The 22,899-nt window shown below is 36.2% G+C and overlaps 1 protein-coding gene across 1 annotated transcript in view; it reads left to right on the top strand.

Annotated features, from left to right (window-relative positions):
* Slc6a14 (solute carrier family 6 member 14) overlaps window positions 1–20,940 on the top strand; it is a 31,139-nt gene extending 10,199 nt beyond the window's left edge. The window contains exons 6-14 of the mRNA XM_027431982.2: window positions 1–84; window positions 1,353–1,493; window positions 6,743–6,971; window positions 9,391–9,516; window positions 11,926–12,044; window positions 12,647–12,746; window positions 13,018–13,127; window positions 19,302–19,469; window positions 20,794–20,940. The exon at window positions 1–84 is cut by the window's left edge and continues 49 nt beyond it. Coding sequence (XP_027287783.1) covers window positions 1–84; window positions 1,353–1,493; window positions 6,743–6,971; window positions 9,391–9,516; window positions 11,926–12,044; window positions 12,647–12,746; window positions 13,018–13,127; window positions 19,302–19,469; window positions 20,794–20,940 — 1,224 coding nt within the window. The remainder of the gene's footprint in view (window positions 85–1,352; window positions 1,494–6,742; window positions 6,972–9,390; window positions 9,517–11,925; window positions 12,045–12,646; window positions 12,747–13,017; window positions 13,128–19,301; window positions 19,470–20,793) is intronic.
* The last annotated feature ends 1,959 nt before the right edge of the window (window positions 20,941–22,899 follow it).

Genomic DNA, 22,899 nt, shown 5'->3' with positions numbered 1-22,899 from the left:
GTGTGGTATTTAGCACTTTGTCTCCTTCTAGCTTGGCTTATAGTTGGAGCAGCATTGTTTAAAGGAATCAAGTCCTCTGGCAAGGTAAGTTGGAAGTCACATTAGTGATGGCAGCTTGAATAATGTGACGTTTGTTGTAGGATGCTTACTAGGATAATAGCACCAGTTGAAGATACAGAGAAAAATAATATGCAACCATTCCTTTGAATTAATCTTTCACAATTGAGTTTGACTTTTTTCTCTGTCACTGAAGGGGTCACTTCTGTGAAACATTCTACTTTTCCCCTTCATGTTTTTAAAAATTTCAGAGAGCCTAGTTGCAACTTAAAGAACAGCAGAAACATTTCCTTCTGAAGAATTGCATACTATCTGGAAAAGTGTGTTTTTACAAGTTTTTAACTGACCAGAATGTTGCTACCTAAACGTTCAAGGGAGGAAATAATTTCATACACTTATTGTTGTCTTCCTAGTACAATACCCAGCATGTTGAATTAATGTGAAAGTAATGACACATGTGATTTTTTGAAAACAACTACTGCAATATTTCAAAGCCAGTGGAATCTTTCCTATATGCTCCATTTGCACAGGTTTTAAACCCTTGGCTCCTTTATGATGCAATAAGTTTTCTTGCAAAAGTCAATTAAAGGCAACTTAATCAGACACTCAGAATTTATTGGTCTCTCAGGTGACTTATTTAAATCATCTCCTTGGGCTTATTATCAAACACAGGATATCTATGGATCAAAGAAATTACACGTTAGTTATTATAGTCTGCCTCAAGGCAATTTGTGCACCTGAAACCCTGTGTTATCTAAGACAGGAGTTGTCTATATAGGTCTATCTTATCAACTTCTCTTACTGGTAGCTTTAAGTATTCAGTGTACTCTGTATTCACTCTACTGAAGCTTTCGTGAGCTCTGGACATATACTAGGAGATATTTTCCTTGTCCTCAGGAATGAATATACTCACCATTACCAGTTTTACATTTCTCATCCCAGTTCACTGAAAGGAGACATTCAGTCTCTCCCCTCAGACATTTATAAGGATCCACATAGGACAGCATTCCATATAGATTCCACGTGATCACTGCTGATATACTGTTTATAGCACAAACCTTAGATATACTGCTCCCTGCATCAAAGCATTCTTAAACGTGGATCTGTTTTTTTTTTTTTTTGAGTGGTGAGAACAGAGAAAGAAAATTAGGCTAAAATTAGACATCATCGGAATTGTCTTTTGAAAGCTGAAGTAAATTATTTGACGAATTGCAACTGGCTGCTAATTTTGCCCATAGAAAATTCTATACTGTGATTTCAAAGTGGCATTAACTTTTAGTTGTTCTGTTTGGTAGGTGGTGTATTTTACAGCTCTTTTCCCATATGTGGTTCTCCTTATTCTGTTAATACGAGGTGCAACTTTGGAGGGAGCGTCAAAAGGCATTTCATATTACATTGGAGCACAGTCAAATTTTACAAAACTCAGAGAAGCTGAGGTAAGAGTTAAATTATATTTAATGTTACCTGACAAGTTAAAACTTAAAGGCAAATATAAGAAGTTAGTCCCACATATATTATTTTATAGTATCTTCCAAAAGCACATGCAGTTAAATGATTATTATCTATCCACTAGGATGTCAGATTAAGATATGTAAGGACACTAATACTCTCATTGGAAGTAAGATCACTTTTAGCAATAGTCTTAAAACTCACTGTGCTATTCTAACTTTTTCTATTTGACCATAGGTTTTGGGGTTTATTATTTTTGAATAAATGAATATTTCATACTTTAACACCTACAAATTAAAAGGCAGGATTATGGGACTTATTGGACAATCTTTTAGTAACTTTAAAGAATACCTGAATATACATTTGGTTAACATGAAAAGTTAATATGTCAAAGAGTAGATCAAATTTTGCTCAGTGGAACACAGTTTTGCTCAACTAGAACACAAGCTTGGTATGGATTAAACATTCCAGAAATAAAACTATTACTTCTACTAAAATATAAACACATGGATTGAATATAAATTTGAAAGAATTTTACTTTAAAATTATTCATTTTTTATGTTGGGGAATGCACATGACATGGTACACACATGACATGGTGTCCACGTGGAAGGCAGACAGCAATTTTGCGGGGTCAGTTCTCTCCTCCCACTATTCAGTTTCAGGGAATTTGGGCCATCACACTTAGCAGAAAGGGTTCGTATTCATGGAGTCATCTCTCTGTCCCTGAATAGTTCTCTTCTGAATATAGTCTATTTCCAGATAATGGCTGAGTAACGTCGGCACATAAAATGTTTTACAATTATAACTGTGCAGAGCATTAACAATAAACTTATACAGTTACCATGTTTGTGTTGATATAGCCCAAGGAGACTTGCATATTTTTAGTAGTTACATCAAATTCTTGACGCATATTAAGCTTATTCTTAACCTTATATTAAAATTGAGGGGAAAAATCTATGCTAATATTACCTGCCACATTAGCAGTGCTATCCAAAGTGGATAGGTTTAGGTTTCTATTGTCTTTTACATAAAAAAAAACACACTCTGACTTCCAGCCATTGACATTTGCTTTTTAAAATACTTACAAATCAGGCATTTATTTAATTGTAGAGTTTTTCTGGTAACCATTGCCAAGTTGATCAGTTTCATTCATGGTAATGTATAATTTAACTTTGAAAAATTGAAATGTAAATTTCCGATCTTCGGTTTCTTTTGCTGTGCCCAATAATTTTCACTCTGTGATTAGCCACACCAGTTCTAATCATTGTAGAACCATGACACTTTATTATTAAAGTTTTGGAGATGAATGTGCCTTGAAGTGTCCACAGGGCATTTTAAAGGGTCTCTGAATTAATCTTAGTCCTTACTCTTTTTAACCTTGTTTACAGATCCATTCCCAACTAAGAGACCATTTTCCTTTAGGTTATTAAACATGATTAAATGAGTTAATATGCTGTGGAAATAGAAAACTTATGTAAATGTGAACGGGTGTACAATTATTTTAACTAGTGATGGTACATTACAATATAGTTACTTCATTTTTCCATAAGAAGTGCACACACCTTCCATTTTCCTTAAACCTCATAGCATCAGTCACAGATGAAAAGCCCCTTTGATATGCTTAAGTGGCTTTCTATAAGTCTCAGACACTTGGGCCTTATACTCCTTTGAAACTATCTTGCAGTTTTTATATGCATTTTACATTTGTCTCTGTTTCTGTGTCTCTATTATTAAAAAAGAATCAGACCTGCAGTTAAAGCTCCTGTGAAACATGCAATTTAGTCCTCTTACTCCTCCACTCCCCAGAGCAAATGACCACATTCCATGTGTTTTGGGTTTGCTGGTGATGACAATAGTTTCCCTCAGATTAGCATTCTTTCTCAATACTGATCTGACTCATCCACATCAACTCCTAAATCACATATGCATGCATAATATATCCGGTACTGAGGCTAAGAGACCAACATAAGCATGAGATTCATCTCCTAAGATGGACAGTAACCAAAGAAATAAAGACATCTTATTTCTAACCTGATTATGTAATATCTAAATGAAATTATGTTGGTCTATTGTGTTTCTCTGTATGTATCTATGTATGTATTTACCCATCTATCTATCTCCCTTCATACAGACTTACTATAATCTATCATGAGAAGCATATTCTAAAGACTGGTGATACTTCACTTTCTAGGAAACTTGCTGCTATTGAAATATATTCAAATTAAAAATTGTTGTTTTTAAGATATATACAATAAACTAAAATTGTTTTGTGTTTGTTTCTCATAATAACAATTATAACTACCACAGAGCTTCTTTTTTTATTAGTTCAAATTAGGAACAAGCTTGTTTCACATGTCAATCCCTTCTCTCTCTCCCTCCCCTCATCCTCACCCCTCCTACTCCCCACTGCAGCCACCCTCCACTCCCCAGGCAGGGTAAGGCACTCAACGGGGCCTCTGCAAAGTCCACCACATTATCCTGGGCTGGGTCTAGGCCCTTCCCCATGTGTCCAGGGCAAGTGTGCATCCTCTTAAGGCATCCCTTGAGAGAGTGGGATGGACTCTCAAAGTCCCTTCTTACACCAGGGAAAAATACTAATCCACTACCAGGGGCCTCTTAGAGTACAGAGGCCTCCTCATTGACATCCATGTTCAGGGGTCTGGATGAGTCCCATGCTGGCCTCCCAGACAGCATCTGGGGTCGATGTGCTCCCCCTTGTTCAGACCAGCTGTTTCCACAGAGCTTCTTTTAATTATTATTTTTATTGCTTGTACCTACCAGGGAATTAAAGCGGTTAAGCTGAAGTGACAGGGAATGAATGGTTTGGATGTAAATTTATTCTTTTAAATTCTAGAACCAGAATTGTTATTTGCATAGAGTCATGCTACTAAATCGTCATTCCACTGACCAGTGTGATGTTACAAGGACTGAAAAGACACTTTTGGCCAAACAGAAATCAGCTCTATTATTTGAATTCTACACAAGTCAAATTTTCTCTTTTGGGTGACATTATACCCAAAGAATTCCAATCTTAAAATAGATGAACCTGAATAAATCACTGACTAAACTGTTGGCCTTTAACAAAGAGGAAGGAGGGCCAAATTGTGATGTCAGTAATGATAAAGGAGTGGAATTAGACAAAGAGCACAGAGCTGGGTGGGCTGTCTAGTAACATCCTTGCTAAGAATTAATGTCATTTTAATGTCACATTGGTATATAGTATCAATAGAATTCCAATCAAATTCCCAGTACAGGTAAGTGTGAACAAATCCTCATGTCAGACATAAGACACTATTACAAAAAGCACTATAATACTGTAGTAATTAAAATCATGATGTTTTGGCATAGCAACAGATATATAGGTAGGTAGTACAGAATAATAATCTCAAAAATATGTTTTTGAAGAAACAAAGCTTAGTATGTAGTAGAAGTAACAACTCATTTCAATCTGGAAAGGACAGATTATCCAGTAGATGTCATTGATGTAATTTGTAATGTCAGTTAACCTTAAACAATTGAAAATAATGTGAAATACAAATATGTGTAGCATAAATTATGTGTAACATATGTGTTAAATGTAAAGACATTGCAAGGGAATTGAAATTTTGATATTGTAAACAAAGATGTTTAATTTAGAGGATAAAGAATAACATCCTTATAACCTTGAGATAAGCTTTATTTTCAGACAACACAGATGAAGAAACACACAGGTAAGCAAACTGAATAATTTCAGCTACATTAAAAAGCAGTAACAAAATACTTTGACTCATTGAAGGACACAAAGTAAAGAACACACACACTCTATAAATAAGCAACAGACTGGGAGGGGAAAGCCCTCATGATACAACACACAAAAGGTTAGAATTCAGTTTCAAAATGAATTCCTAGGTGTGGTGTGGTATACATAACTCAAAATTTCCTCCACGTACTTTTAGAGGCAGAAGCAGACAGATCTCTGTTAGCTCATGGTGTTCCAGGTCAGCTTCATCTACAAAAAACCCATTTCATAGAGAGGGAGGGAGGGAGCGAGGGAGGGAGCGAGGGAGGGAGGGAGGAGGGAGGGAGGAGGAGAGAGAGAGAGAGAGAGAGAGAGAGAGAGAGAGAGAGAGAGAGAGAGAGAGAGAGAGAGAGAGAGAGAGAGAGAAGAGAGGGAGAGAGAGAGAGGGAGGGAGGAAGGGAGAAATTTCTTAGAAATCAAATAAAGCAAACAATCTAAAAGGTGAAGTATGTGAACAGAAATTTTACAACAAGAAAGTCCTGTGGAAAATGCTAACTTTTGGTAAGTAATGGTTGTAATCATACTCTTAATTCAAAGCCCTTCGAATAGGTCAAATGGAAAATTCTGACAAAGTATTGCTAATGCTACACAGCAGTGGTTCTCACCCTTCCTAATGCTGTGACCCTTTAATACAGTTCCTCATGTTGATGGTCTAGACAGTGGTTCTCACCCTTCCTAATGCTGCGACCCTTTAATACAGTTCCTCGTGTTGATGGTCTAGACAGTGGTTCTCAACCTTCCTAATGCTGTGACCCTTTAATACAGTTCCTCATGTTGATGGTCTAGACAGTGGTTCTCACCCTTCCTAATGCTGTGACCCTTTAATACAGTTCCTCATGTTGATGGTCTAGACAGTGGTTCTCACCCTTCCTAATGCTGTGACCCTTTAATACAGTTCCTCATGTTGATGGTCTAGACAGTGGTTCTCACCCTTCCTAATGCTGTGACCCTTTAATACAGTTCCTCATGTTGATGGTCTAGACAGTGGTTCTCACCCTTCCTAATGCTGTGACCCTTTAATACAGTTCCTCATGTTGATGGTCTAGACAGTTGCTCTCACTCTTCCTACTGCTGTGACCCTTTAATACAGTTCCTCGTGTTGATGGTCTAGACAGTGGTTCTCACCCTTCCTAATGCTGTGACCCTTTAATACAGTTCCTCATGTTGTGACCAGAAAATTATTTCATTGTTACTTCCTAACTGTAATTTTGCTACTGTTATCAATCATGATGTAAATATCTGATATGCAGGGATTTTGACCCATAGTTACTACTGGTGTATGAAAAAAACACATGGAGACATTAAAAACTTATACCTTGTTTTCTTCCTCTTGATGGCTGACATTTAGGCACTCATTTCATTATTTTATAGAATACACTCATATTTACTTGTGAATTCTTTTATATGCGCTAAATTTAAGAGTCCATGTTTAATTTTTTACAATTTCTCTTACAGGTTTGGAAAGATGCTGCCACTCAGATATTTTATTCCCTTTCTGTGGCTTGGGGTGGCCTAGTAGCTCTATCATCTTACAACAAGTTCAACAACAACTGTTACTCTGATGCCATTGTAGTTTGCTTGACAAACTGCCTCACTAGTGTGTTTGCTGGGTTTGCTATTTTTTCTATATTGGGACACATGGCTCATATATCTGGAAAGGAAGTCTCTCAAGTTGTAAAATCAGGTATATACTTCTGGATGCTCTCAAGGATTAATTGAATACAGCTCATTTGTGAAACTCCAGCATAGTTTACAGTCATCTATTCTTATGATTAGAGTTATTGTATGTTTTTGGTTCATCTGACATAATATATTTTAATATAATAGTTCCTAAAAGATCTGGATACACAAGAGGATTTTAGGGAATAGTTATTCAAGAAGACAATGTTGGGAACATAGTTTGGTTGGTGGAGTACTTGTCAAGCATGCGTGATGGCCTGGGTTTTATTTCTAGCACCTCATTAACCAGGTGCTGTGCCATATGCATGTAATCTCAGCACTTAGGAAGTTGAGTTAGGAGGTTTAGCAGGTCAAGTCTAGCCTCATCTACTGAGAGAAATGGAGGCCAGTGGAGGCTGCATGAGACTTTTTTAAAAATATAAGAAAACACATTTTTTAATTTTTATTTAATCCTTAATATGAACCACTCAGCACACAATTAGAAGGTTCAGGTATTATACTAAGCATGATTTATTCTTTATGAGAGAAACAATTATGATTAAATTTTCCCATGTGCAATTATAGCATTGGGCTTGAACTTTTAAACTTATCAATGTAAAGGAAGATTAGAGTATCTCAGTGCATAATTGTGTCCAGTTTTCAAGGGATCTGATTAATAAACTTTCTAACCTTACATACAATAATTAATGGATGTGTACTATCCAGCTTAAGTCTGGTGGAAAAAGAATCCTAGGATTCTTAAGCTGGGACCCCTTGGAAACATTTATTATATTTGTGTAATATTACAGAAACACTGATGAGTGAAAGCAGAATCCCTGTATTAGCAGGGACTTTGGAGATGATTTTATGTCCATTTGCTCATAGTGCACTGATATACATAAATGATACATCTTGCACAAGTGCACATATTTAGAAAGCGATAGAGCCTACTTTAAAATCAAATGCTGTGAATTCTATGTTAGTCCTCTAGGAATGTAGAGCAACTAAAAATACTTAAAACTGAGGGTCACACAGAAAAATTGAAACAAACTACAAAGTGTTTTTAGAAGTAATATCAAATAGAAAATGAGATTCCTTCTAGGAGTTTCCTATATTCAACTTTGCAGGTATCTGTAAACTGAAATAATATTACTCATAATAATTCTGAGTAAACATTTGGTAAGATGGTGGAAGACTAAATTCATTCCAGCTGTGCATAGTGATGAATGCCTTTAATTCTAGCACTAAGAAGGCAGAAGATGGCAGATTTCCATGAGTTTGAGGCCAATCTGGTCCACATGGTAAATTCCAGAACAACTAGGGCTACATAGAAAGTCCTGTCTCAAAAAGCAACAACAACTACAAAAATTCATTATATTCATGCATTTTCCTACATAGGTGAACTTAAGCTTTTGCCATTTAAGAAATATGTTCTTCTCCTTGACCAGTATTTTTGCTACTGTTGTTATTTGAGACAGGATCTCTTCGAGCTGAGGCTGGTATCAAATTCTGTATAGGTGAAGGATGACATTGAACTCCTGATTCTCCCTTCCCCCATAACCAATTCCTGGGATAACACAATCAGTTGAGTAAGGATTGGATAAAACCAGTTGTTATCTAAGCATGAGTTCCTTAGTTCGAATCTCCCAAATCTATAAATATATGTTGTGTGCTTATATACATTGTGAAAATACCAGAACTTCAATGTAGAGATGACAGACATAGCTAAGAGAATCCTCACTCCAGGGCCAGCTACCTAGGGATATACAGAAGAAAAACAACAAAGAGGCCTCATTTCAACTAGACAGAAAACAAAGACCAACATCTTTGCAAAGGTTGTTCTTTGCACGTGCACTTGAATTCCTGAACTCATGCATGAATGAACACACACACACACACACACACACACACACACACACACACACCAAAAGTTTTAAAATTCTAAAACAAGTGTCCTGAGAAAAATTGTATTAGCTTAACTCATTCACATTACTATAACAATTCAAAGATTTTGTATATTTATTAACAATTTGCATATTTATTATTACTATGTATTAGAGAGGAGGAGGGATGTATAGAAGGAAGGAGAGAAAGAGGGCAAGAGAGAGAGAAAGGGAGTGAGTGAGTGAGTGAGTGAGCAAATGTGCATGTCGCAGTGTTTGTGTGGAGGTCAGAGGACAACTTTCAGAAATCTATTCTCTCTTTCCACTGTGGGTTCTGGGGATCTATCTCTGGTCATCAAGCTTGAGTGACAAGTGCTTTCACCCAATAATCCACCTCTTTGGCTTCCAAATAAAACATCAAAAGAAGTTAATTGGTAAAGAGTGTATGTCATGGAATTCATTGTCAAATCATGATGGGATTTTAAAAGTATATTATTTTGAAAAAGTTCAAATTTGTAAATTTTCTTGGCAATTAACTTAAAATATCCCACATTTTTCTAGGCTTTGATTTGGCATTCATTGCCTATCCAGAAGCTCTAGCCCAACTCCCAGGTGGCCCATTTTGGTCCATATTATTTTTCTTCATGCTTTTAACATTGGGTCTGGATTCTCAATTTGCTTCTATTGGTAAGTAATACTTTTGGTATTAAATAGCTCTCTTTGATATTTTATTCCCATTTCCCTTATTTGAAAACATCCTGTTGTATTATCATAGTGTCTCCTTTTAGGCACTGTTACTAGAATACATTTTATGAGTTAGTTCAATTTAAAAATTAAATACATAAAAATGCAATATACTTAAATACTTGATACTAAAAAATCCAAACATTAATGCTTTAGTATAATTGCTTCAAATAAGTATTTTAGAGGGGGTCATTTTTGGTTCCTTTAGTCATTTTGTATTTGTTTCTCAATTCAATGTAAGCTATTCAAAGCCATGAAAAAAAATGGCTACCATTTTCTCTTTCCTGCCCTGTGCACCTGGGGACACTTCCCTGAACAACCTCATTTATCCCTGAAAACTTGTTTTTTTTTTTTTTTTTTTTTTTTGGCTTGAGAGAGTTTTAACAAAATTCTCAAAAAGAAATTTTCATTTTTTGTAGAGGCAATAATTTGGCATGTGGATGCATGCACACTCATGAATTATGAATGTATATATATATATATATATGTATATATATATATGTCCATAAGTAACATAGATTTAAGCATTTCATGGTATATATGCTATGTACCAAGACAAAAGCATCTATTTAATTGATAACATAGTGCCCTATTGATGGGTATTTTGATTCCTCTTTTAAAAACTCTATGCACTGCAGCTGGGAAGTAGTCCTAGTTGGAAGTTATTGCTGTTCAGCCATCATGACCTTAGTGTGATCTCCAATATCCTTATAATATCTGGGCAATGTGGCACACCCCTGTAATCCCAATGCTGGAGAGATGGAGACAGGAGCATCCCTGGGGCGGGTCCACTGACTAGCCAGTAGAGTCCATTTGTGAGCTATAGGTTCAGTGAAAAACTGTCTCAAAAAAGCCAAGGTGGAGAGCACTTGAAAAACAACAAATGAGATTGACCTCTGCCCACTTACATGGAACACACTTGAGCAATGCACTCCTACACATGTGCTTGTATAACACACACACACACACACACACACACACACACACACACACACACACACACTTCACACAATAAATGCATTCTTTTTATGTATGGTTCTGTGTATACAAAAGAAATTTCCTGAAGGTTTACAACTAGAAAATTTGAAACAAGTTCATTATTTTATTTTTATTGAGTATTTTATGCAATGTATTTAGAACAAATTAAAGCCCTACTCATCGCAGATCAACCTTCACTTCTAAATCCTTCCAGATTTCATGTCTTCTTTTTCTTCTTTAATAAGCCATTGAGTACAATTTGTTCTGCCCATATACATATTGTGAGCATGGATGACCCACCAACTGCCATATTTTACAGAAAACTGACTCTTACTTTCTAACTCACGGGGCTGGAATGATGATTGATTTGATCTTTTGCAGACAGCCATAGCTGCTGTGAGTTCATTTGTTCTGTCATGACCAAACCTTCCTGCCCTCTCTTCTGTGATGGTCCCTTAGCCTTGGTGTGTGTGTGTGTGTGTGCGAGCGCGCGCACGCACACTCCCATTTGTGGCTGAGCACACACACACACACACACACACACACACACACACACACACAATTCTCACACTGAAGGGATAACTCTTCATACATATGATTCCATATACACAAAAGGAATTTCCCCGAAAGCACACAACTAGATTATTTGAAACAATTTTTATATCATTGTCTTATATAACACATTTTCTTAGTTTATTCTGTTTATAAGACAAATTCAAGGTTCCTCTGGTTGATTTCCAAAGCCTTCAAAACTGTCAAATATGTTTATAATAAATCTTTTGGCTTATATATCTTTCTACTTTTAGATAAGTCCTGGTGTAGAAGACACTATTTGTCCCTCCTTTCCTCATTCCTCCCCTCCCCTTTTTTCCCATCTCCTCGTCTCTGCCCTTTTATCCCCCTTTCCTGTCTTCCTACTCCCATAGCCCACTTCATTCTCCTTTTTACTCTGCCTCCTCCTCCTCTTCCTTGTTCTGCAATCACTCTTCTTTCTCCCTCTCCCATCACCCTGTGTCTGCTGGAAACTAAACCTAGGCACTAAGAGAAAAGGCCTTGCCTGGCAGTGGTGTTGCAAGCCTTTAATCCAAGCAATTGGGAGACAGAGGAAGGCAGGTCTCTGTGAGTTAGAGGCCACCCTGTACTGAAAAGCAACATACAAAGCACACACACACACACACACACACACACACACACAAGCATGCACACACATACACACAGAAACAGAGAGAGAACCTTCTTGCCTTCTTGACTGTTAGAAAAGCATCAATCCCAGAGTATACTACCAGTTTATATGTGTAAATTTCATTAGTAGATATGAATTCTGTGACTAGTCTTACTCAGTTGAAATGTAACAACCCATTCCGCTTTCTCTAGAAACAATTACAACAACAATTCAAGATTTGTTTCCCAAAGCAATGAAACGCATGAGGGTTCCTATCACTTTGGGTTGCTGCTTGATTCTGTTTCTTCTTGGTCTCGTCTGTGTGACTCAGGTACAGTATAGCTTTTAACTTCTGTAGACAGGTATTAGTTGGAATACAGTTTTAAATAAAAATAGGCTAAGGTTCAAGGAGGTGTTTTGTGACAAGTCTAATTCTATTCAGGATGCTTTCCACATTTTGGCCATTTTCTCCTTTGTATATTTGCTAATACGTATTTTTCAGAGGAGGAGGCCCAATAATAACAATTTTGCAAGTAACAAATGGTTATAAACTGGATTTTTCTTGGTGGCTATTACAGAGATCATAGTATAGGATATAGTATGTAATATCTATATACTATAAATACTATAGATACTCATAGACACTATAGATACTATAAATAAAGACCCTATAGATACTATAGATACAGAGATCATAGCTATTATAGGCCATTTATATTAACTGTTCTAAATGCCTTCATTTTGTTAATGTTAGAAAAACATGTTTTTAGGCAATTAAACCCATATTTGAGTTTATACACAAAATATACTTTTCATATATTGTTTAAACATATTCTATTTAAATACTTGACAAAATTGAAGAAAATAGTTAAAATATTATTGTAAATAACTGATGTGAGGTTGGTTTTCTGTTTTCTGTTTGTTTTCTTGTAGGCTGGCATTTACTGGGTTCACTTGATTGATCATTTCTGTGCTGGATGGGGGATTCTGATTGTGGCTATCTTGGAAATTGCAGGAATCATCTGGATTTATGGTAAGTGATTATTGCAGATTTGTTTATAAGACTTATATAATATAATTGATTTCCTTTTCATTAAGATTATGTAATCATCAAATTTTAAGTACACATATAATAGCAAATTGTGACCTGTTGAGCAAAATGCATTATGAATGAAATGGAATTCCAGGTGTATGCTTCACTGTTGCTGTTTAGCAATGTGTTTAAATGAAGAAGGGTAATATGCATGACAATCTCCATTGAACCCAGTAAGAAAGGGCTCATAGTCTGAAATTGTTTTCTTTAGGAGGGAATAGATTCATTGAAGATATAGAAATGATGATTGGAGCAAAGAGATGGATATTCTGGCTCTGGTGGAGAACTTGCTGGTTTGTCATCACACCCATCCTGTTGTCTGTAAGTAACAATATACAATGAATTTGGTTCAGATAATATAATTCATATCTTTAGATGTTAGCAAGGAACTTGGAGAACAATTCCCATTGGGAAAATAAGTAAATAATTTGGGGGATAAGTAGCTTTCAAATTTGTAGTTTTTACTGGTGGTGTCTTCACAATGTCTGAATTAAAATGCTGTTGCAGTATTATTTTTGAGGCCATGGGTTGAACATTGCCCATTGGAGACAATAAAGAGCTCTCTATGGAATTAAATATATCAACAATTAAAAATGACCAATAGGATAAAAATATCAGTAGGATGAACAAAAGAAAATCATAAATTTACTCATCTGAAAGATATGGTGAGCCATTTCTTTTTTTGGTGCTCTTTTTTATTTTTATTTTATTTTATTATTTCAAATTAGGAACAAGCTTGCTTCAGATGTCAATCCCTTCTCCCTCTCCCTTCCCTCCCCCCAACATTCCACCTGCCCCTAGCCATTCCCCCTCCACTCCCCAAGCAGTGTAGGGCCCTCAAAAGGGTTCCCCAGAGTCTACCACATCATCCTGGGCCAGGCAAAGGCCCTTCCCCATGTGTCCAGGTCAAGAGAGCATCCCTTCATATGGGATGGGCTCTCAAAATCCCTTCTTTTTTTAAGACCCTACATATTTAATACAGTGCATTACCCCCGTACAAATGGAAAAAAATTAAGTTCAACATTCTTAGAACAATATGGTGAGCCACTTCTTAACTTCTCTGCCAGAAAGTACAAAGCCAGAGAACAACCAGATGATGTCTTTATCTTCTTACTTTTTATTATTTTGGCTTTGTGAGACATGTCTGTGTAGTACTGGTTGTCTTGGAACTTGCTCTGTAGATCAGACTGGCCTTGAACTCATAGAGATCTGCCTGTTTCTGCCTCCCAAGTGTGCCACTACTGCTCAGCCAGATGAGATCTTTAAATAATTATTATTTTAAAAAATAGAATTAAGATATTAATGTGTACTTTTTAATTGATGGTTGAGGTATTTATTATCTGAAATTACTAAAAGAAACTCACTTACATGCATAATGGTTTCTTAGGAGATGAGAAAAGCAAATGATGGCTTCTTGAATATCTTCGATACATAGATCTTCAAAGAACAGTCCAGTAGATTAGGTCCCTGAGTGCTAAAATTGAACAGTTCTCAATATGGAGAATTACTATGGCCCAAAGTTAAATCACACAGGTAGGGAGTATCAAAGTTTTGAAGATGTGTTGTTGCTATCATGACAGTCAAAGGATTTCCTAGAGAGCACCATGGAATAGTTACATTTGATTCACTTCCATGGCATATTATTTAATTGTTTTTAGATGTACTAGATTTGTGTTTAATGTTATGATATCACTTTTAGATAGTGAGTAGACTATATATGAAGAATCTAAACATTTGTATGCTTCATAGCCTTGCTAGAATGTCTTTGAAAGTGTCACTAAATATCATTGTCCTTATTTGAAAAGTTTTTGCAATAAAATAATCATCCTGTAAACTTAGAAAGTCTAAACAGACTTCTTAATTTCTTTTCTGACCCTGCTGGTGATTGCAACTAGGCCTTTCGTTATCTAAGGAAGAAGTCTACCACTGAGTGGTATTTCCTTCTTCATGATGGGATATTGTGATGTTTTTCCTTTCTGAGTCACTTATTTCACTTAGCACAATGATCTCCAATTCTACTTATTTTCCACAAATATAATTTCGCTTTTCTTTATAACTTAATAAAGCTCTATTGTTTATATTTACCACGAAAGATTACCAAGTATTAGAACACCCTTTCTATCTGGTTTTCTTTTATCTGTAGTCTGCTCTATGGAGGTGCGGGTTCAATGGAGTCTCTGGTCTTTCTTACCTTGTAGGCTTATCCTGAGCCAGTTCAGGTTCAAACATCCAGTAGTACTTCTTTCTTTTCAGGAGTTTCCCTCCTTTGTTTATCAGGGATCTCTGCTAGCTACACTTATCTTTGCATCCCATAGGCAGATTCAGCCGTGGACCCCAATCTCTAGTTTGTATACTCAAGGTGCTTAATGTTCACACCTTAAACTTGTGTGCTTTGAAATCCTACTAAGCTTCAAACTCCTTAGGGGATGTGTAGAAAGGGGTAGAAGATGAAAACCCAACTTGGCCTGATCCTCAGGAAGCTTTCCTCCTCTCCTACAGTGACCCAGGTGGCAGACAGCCATTGGGCTGTCTACTAAAACTTGGCTTAGGGCTGTAAGTGTCAGCAATTATCAAGTGGATGGGGTCTATTTTGTGACACTTTGGTGGTACTATTAAGTCTAAATGGTTTGTAGTCATATCCCTACCACATACGGGGAGTAACAAAATAGATTCCCTCACCATTACTGACACAGGATGAGTCACTGTTTCACCAAATGCTGTAAATAGATCCAAGACTTGTGAGAAATGCTGGCTTGTAATATAATTAGGATTGCCAGACTTTTTCATCAGAATTATGTGGTTTGCCACTTAGATTGGGCTTCTGTTTCTCTTCCCCACACTGGGTAGCTAAGTATAGCCCACTCCATTTCACCATGTCATCTTCTGCTTCTCTACATTTTTCAGTTGTTCTAGCACTTATTTTTTTTTAACCCACAGAGAGAGGAGTGAGGGAAAGCACTCTTGGTCAGAGGACAACATGTGGGAGTCAGTTCTCTCTTTTCACCATGTGGGTTCTAGGGATTGAACTCAAGTCCTCAATCTTGCCCATTAAGCAACCTTGATATAAGCCACCCTTTCTTTTTCAATTTTATGATAACACTCTAATCTCCCTCTCATTGGACTAGAGTACATTCATGACTAATCTACTCTTTTTATTTAATTACTATTCTAATTAACCACCTCATATGACACTGAAAAAAAACCTGCAACAGAGATTTCTCTCAGCTTCCCAAGTGATCCTCCAAAAGCTACAGATATGCTCGCAATAAATATATACCCCAGACTCATAGAAGTTAGACTCCCAATCTCTTGGGGAAGCACTTCTGGCACACTGTCTCCTTGGGTAAGAATCAAAATAGACTAAAGCAAAGAAATTAAACATATTATTAGTACTCCTTGAGTGCTGGTTGATAACAGCTTGTGTTTGTTTTTTTGGGATAGAGTATTACTATGTAGATCTGACTGGTCTGGCATTCATTATGTATATCAGGCTGTCCTTGAAAGTTCAAGTATCTGCTTCCTGAATGCTAAGATTAATGGATTGCCCCCATATGAGACCTGATGTGTAGCTTTTGAAAAATTAATTTTAGGTTAACAAATACATGAATCTTCCTATGTGTATATACATGTATTATTCCTGTGCCAGCTCCAACTGATTCTCTTCTTTTCCCATATGTAAGTGTGTTATGCATGCGTATTTGTGTATTTATATCAGTTTAGCAGTAAAATATATTTATTTTGGGAAAAGAATAGTGTAAATCAGAGATTAGCTCCCAGAGCACCTCCTAAATGCCTTACTTACTTCTAGAGAATTTTGGAAACAACCCTATGGAGGGCTACTGTCTCAGCCTAGATACACGGGGGAGGGCCTAGGTCCTGCCCCAAATGATGAGACAGACTTTGATGATCCCTCATGGGAGGCCTCACCCTCCCTGAGGAGTCGATGGGGGTGGGATGGGGGGTTGGTAGGGACAGGAGGGAGAGGGAACTTGGATTGGTATGTAAAATGAGTTTTTAAAATTTAAATAAAAATAATTTTAAAAAGAAAACTATCTAAAAATCATTTAAAGCAGTGTTTTTCAAAATTCCTAATGCTGTGACCCTTTAATTCCATTTCTTATGTTGTGCTGACCCCGAACCTTAAAATTATTTTCATTACTATCTCATAATTTTGCTACTGTTATGAATTGTATTGTAAATATGTTTTCCAATGGTATAAGGTGACCTCTATGAAAGGGTCTGTTGACAGTTGACTCCCAAGGGGTTGTGACCCACAGGTTGAGAAGTGATTATTGAATTTTTATCACCTTTGCTGAGGAAGGGTCGTCTATATTTCAGGCTGGTCTTGAAATCTGAATGTAGCTGAGCATTATTTTGAACTCCTGATCCTCCTGCCTCTGTCCTTTCAATGCTGAGATTTCAGATGAGTCTCACATTCCCCCAACCCCCCACCCCCGACTACTTGAACTTATCTCATTGAACTTTTTTGGTCAAGAGCCTAGGAGGGAATTGTGCTTGGGAAAACACATGCCAGTACTGTGTGTTTAAATTTGAGTTGGTGGGGTAATGTCTTGTGCAATGCATAATAAACAGTTGCTAAGGAAGGACAGAAATGTATCTCTTAAGTGTTCTTGTCCATTCTCACTGGAGTTTTAATATGTATGCTGGCAAGCTTATGGTATAGAATGAAGCATGCTAACAGTTCAGGCTCCTTGTATATGTACCCACAAAAGGGGTGATGAATAATGTAATTCTATCTCCTTGTATATGCATTAACAAGAGGGGTGTTGGATAAGGTAACTATTTTTATTTAGTTTTAAAAATAACTCTGTAATTCTCTGTGAGTTCGAGGACAGTCTGATCTATAGAGCAAGTTCTAGGACAACCTCAAAAAAAAAAAACCAAACCAAAACAAAACTCTATAATGCTTTCTATAGTGATTGTACTAATTTACATTCTGAGAAATAGCATGCAGTGGTACTCTTAGATCCGCACCCATGTAAATAATTCCACTATTGGATATCTTCAAAGATATGAAGTCAAAATGTTGTAAAACTTTGTATACTTCAGTGTTGACTAAAGCACTATTTAGTACAGCCAAGGAATGAAAATAGCCGAAGTGTTTGCTAAATGATGACTAGATGAAGCAAATGAGGAGCTTCGTACAGCTACCAGGCATGGGGGCTCACACTGGCAAAGAAAGCATTCAGAAAGTGAAAGCACAATAGCTTCTATGGTTTCAGAGCCAAACTGGGTTACAGTAAGTTCAAGATCATCCTGGGCCATAGAGTTAGACTATATAGCAAAAAAGAAGCAGACAAAAGTAAAAAAAAAAAAAAAAGCCAGTGTGGTACATGTATGCAGTGAACTCTGTTCAGCAATATAATGAATAAATCTTTACAATTTGGATCTGAATGGAAGGGAAGGATGTGAAGGGAGTAAGCCAGGCATAGTAAAAGTAATATGTCAGAAACTCACTCAGATGAGGAGCCTAAATAAGTTATCTAGTTGAAGTGAGACTAGAATGCCAATAATCAGAGGTCTTAAACATTGGAGGTGGGAGCTGAAGAGTAGATACTAAGTTATAGTTCAATTGGAGCAAAGAACTCTGCTACATAATTGCAGAGGAGGGAAAAATGGACCATAATATACTATATAATTTCAAACTTTATAATAAGAGAAAGAGTTATGAAAGTTGCCATAAAGGGTAAAGTTTGAGGCAGTAAGTATTTAGCCTGGTCTACAAACTATATAGTACGTTCACATACGAAAATATAATATGGTTCTAAACTTATGTCAATTTTATACTTTCAATTATCTGTTACAAAGGAAATGGGCAGGCACAGTTATAGACATCTTTAATCCCAGAACTCAAATGCCAGAAGAAGGAATATGTTTTTTGAGTTAAGGCCAGCCTGGTCTACATCCAGGCCAGCCAGGGATATACAGAAAACAAAAGAAAAAATAGGCTAGAGAGATGACTCACTGGGAAAGAGCACTGGCCACTCCTCCAAAAGAAACAGGTTTCATTCCGAGCATGTACACAACAGCTTACAACTGTAGCTCGAGTTACAAGGCATCTGTTGTCCTCTTCTGGTATCCATGGGCACCAGGCCTGCATACAGCACACAGACTACATGCAGGCAAAACATCCACACACATGAAATAATACAAAAGAAAAAGCATCAAAGGCTTAACAGTAAAACACACCTCATATTTATTTTATTTATGTATAATCAAGGATTTTGAATGTATGTTGAGTAAATAGATCTTTATGAGTAAGTGGAGGCTTTAAAGTTTTCAGAATTTCTTCAAAATAAAAATAGAAATTTGGTTCACATTGTATTGCTGTCTTCTAGCTTGTTATCCATTCTTCTTAGGTCCTTAATTATAATTTCTTTTTATAGTTTGATAAATTTCAAACCAAGACTCATTTATAACACCAACCTCAATCCTTTAGTCTAACTTGGTCTTTTTACTGCGTTGCTTTCTTAGGCCATTCTAGTCTGGTCACTGGTGAAATTTCACAGACCTAAGTATGCTGATATCCCTTACCCTAACTGGGGAGTTGCTCTAGGCTGGTGTATGATTATTTTCTGCATCGTTTGGATACCAATTACGGCGATCATAAAAATAGTTCAGGCTGAAGGAAACATCCTGCAGGTAAGCATATTCAATTCTTATTTTGTATAGACACTTGTGATAAAATGCAGATAAGAGTGTAGAAGAGATAAGAGAGCACCTGGGATGAAAATAATCACCCTTGCCTCTGAGTACTTATACACCCAATATTATCATGTTTCACATTATATTTTATATTACTATTATATGGTAATAAAATGATATATATGTGTATATGTGTATATATGAATTTGTGTATCTACTTATATTTTATTATAAGTTTTTTGTACAAGTTAGTTACTGTATCCTCAGGCCCTATTACACTCTTCGGTATGTAACAATTTTGATCTCTGTATTTGTGCAGTCATCCTTGTAGATGTCAAAAATCATATGACTCATTTGCTTCTTCTACATGTAATCTCTTTTGAATCCTCATCTGGGTATAATGAAAATCCTATGTGTATTTAAACTGATCTTAAATTATCTTGCATTCCTTACAGGCCTTGAATCATCTTTCTTGCAGAGGCCTAGGGTGATAGACTTAAATCTTCATACTAGAGCAATGACAAGATAGGCTTAGAAGACTTTATTTCAGTAAATTGCTATGTATATCAAAGAAAAGATATAAATAAATGGCTCAGAACCTGGAAGTCACTTATTTCAATTTTTTAATATAAAAAATTTATTTTTCATTCTACATACCAACCCCAGTTTCCCTCCCTCCCCTTTCCCCCACCACCCTTTTTTCACCCCCATCCATTCCTCAGAGGGGGGCTAGGCCTTCCTTGGGGAGTCAATGAAGTCTGGCATACCAAGTAGAGGCAGGACCCCCCCCCCCATATCAAGGCTGAAACAGGCATCTCACCATAGGGAATATGTTCCAAAATGTCAGTTCTTGCCCCAGGGATAAGTCCTGGTGCCACTGCCAGGGGGCCACCAAACAGATCAAGTCATATAACTGTCAGCCACATTCAGAGGGTCTAGTTAGGTCCCATGCAGGTTTCTCAGCTGTCAGTCCACAGCTTGGGTCAGCCGTCTCTGTGGTTTTCCATATTCCAGTGCACTAGACAAGGACTAAGATGAATTCAGGAAAGCTGCCTAGAGTGACAACATGGGCTCATATACCTTTCTTCTGAAATGATTATTTTTGGTTTAGTAGAATAATTCTATTAACAATTACAATTTATTTGACTACAATTTCTTGTTTGATGGCATTGTTTAGGCTATCACTTCTTTACTTTTCTGTGATTGCTATATCATTGTTGCTAGTAAAGGCACTTACAATAAAAGTGTAGTTTAATATTTGCTTTTAAAAACTGATAATAGCACTTAAATTCTAACACAAGATTTTGTTGTTGCATTTCAGCGTATCATAATATGCTGTAGACCAGCTTCTAACTGGGGTCCATACCTGGAAAAACATCGTGGGGAGAGATACAAAGACATGGCTGAGCCTGCAAAGGAGACTGATCATGAAATACCTACTATAAGTGGCAGTAGAAAACCAGAATAAGATGTCACTCTTGAAAATATCTGATTGTTATATAATGTGATTTTGTAGATTAGGGAATTTTTTAATTTATTGTGTGTCAATCAAGCAGGGAAATGTTCATGCCATGCTCAGTACAGAGTTGTAAGTACTTTTTTCACCCAATCAAAAATGAAATATAAAAATGTGAATTTATGAATGTTTAGTAATGTGCTTGTTTCCATTTAGGATTAGCTATTTGTTAATACATATACCAAGTTCTGTTTTACAATAACATTTGTAAATATTACTTTAATATTTTTTTTGTATACTGGTTTCCTGTGAAGTAACGATGCTTTGTACTTGGCAATTTAAAAGACGTTTGTTTCTGTAGTCTTCATATGCACTTTTCTTATTCATAGAAAGAGGAAACAATAAGTCGGTGTAGTTACAGACAAGTGTTACCCGATTGAAGCCTTATGTATAAAAGTCACAAATGGGGCTTGGAAAGATTGCTCAGTGGTTAAGACCTCTGGCAGAAGATGTAGGTTCTATTCTCAGCATCCTCCTGGTGACTAATACTGTCTGTAACACCAGTTCTAGGGCATCCAGTGTTTTCTTCTGACCCCCATGACACTGCGTTCTATGGTTTACATAAATGCAGGCAAAACATCCATATACAGAAAATAAAAATGAATCTCTTTTTTAAAAAAAATAAATGTCACAAGCATGTAGGGAGAGGGCTGTAAATGACATGAGGACTGCTTAATACCTGTGATTCAAATATGTCTAAACACTTTATCCACTTACTATGATTCAGATTTTATATGCAAACTTTGAAGTTATACTCTTTATTTGGAGTGAAATGAGACAAAAAATGTGGAACAGGTGGCCAGAAAGGGATAAATCTAGAATATGAAATATTGGAGTTTTGAGTATATCTTACCCTTCATAATGTCTTTATTCTTTAGGTTGTATTTGGAATAAAATCATGACTCATTTACTTTCTATAGAGTTTCAAAAAATCAGTACTTCATTACATTCTCTGAATTCCAGATTCAACTGCAGGTAGAATTTGGATGAAATTGTTACTGATCTGGCATTTTTGATAATGATATATGTCTAACAAATCAAGGGCAATAATCTTGTCTTTTATGGATTCATCCTTGACTAAAAGTAATAAAATATTCATATATTAATTGATGTTAATTAGTTGTTACTAATAAAAAGTTTATACTCTTATTTCATCCCAAATGATGACATCAACTATAATGGAAATTTTTTTCAAAAGCTGGCCAAAAAGAATTAAAGACTTGTATCACTACCTTCAAGTGTGAAAAAAAGATCTTAATCACCATCTTAATTCCTAATTTTGGCAAAACTTACATTGCAAGGAGGAAAATGACAGCTCTTCTTTTCATTATAAAGATTTTATACTAATAGTAAGCAGTCATCTACAAAATAAACAGCTCCATGTAATTCTTCTCACTTTGATTAAACTTGTAGACAATTGCAGTATTAGGCTGCAATCCATTAGATTTCAAACTTAAATGAAGATATCATTGCTTTTTTGTCAGCTATAAACTTTTGAAGTGCCCTGTGTTTTCTGTACTGTATGCTTGTACATCCCTCTTCTATAATGTATATTGGCCATGTAATTGAATCTTAAAATAAAAATGTAAGCAAAGCAGTAAGTGTCTGCAATCTGTATCTGATACGCCCACTCCTTTAAATAACATCGCTTTTGCAAGACACATAATCAGTTGAATCCCATAATGGTTTTAATCGTTATTGTCACTGTCATCATTCATTACTTGTACATTGGGATTTGTTATGATTTTTAATAACCGTATAGGCTTCTGACTAACTTGGTGTTCTCCTGTTTGTCACGTTGGTATTCAACTATTTTCATATTCAGAAAAATTTTCTGTTGATCCGAAGGTTTTCGAGTGGAGGCAGTCAAACTATCATGGGTGAACATGTTGACTGGAATGTACACTTTGT

The sequence above is a fragment of the Cricetulus griseus genome, chromosome X (genome assembly GCF_003668045.3).
Source record: "Cricetulus griseus strain 17A/GY chromosome X, alternate assembly CriGri-PICRH-1.0, whole genome shotgun sequence".
Classification (NCBI taxonomy): domain Eukaryota; kingdom Metazoa; phylum Chordata; class Mammalia; order Rodentia; family Cricetidae; genus Cricetulus; species Cricetulus griseus.
This window is presented reverse-complemented; position numbering and strand designations above follow the sequence as displayed.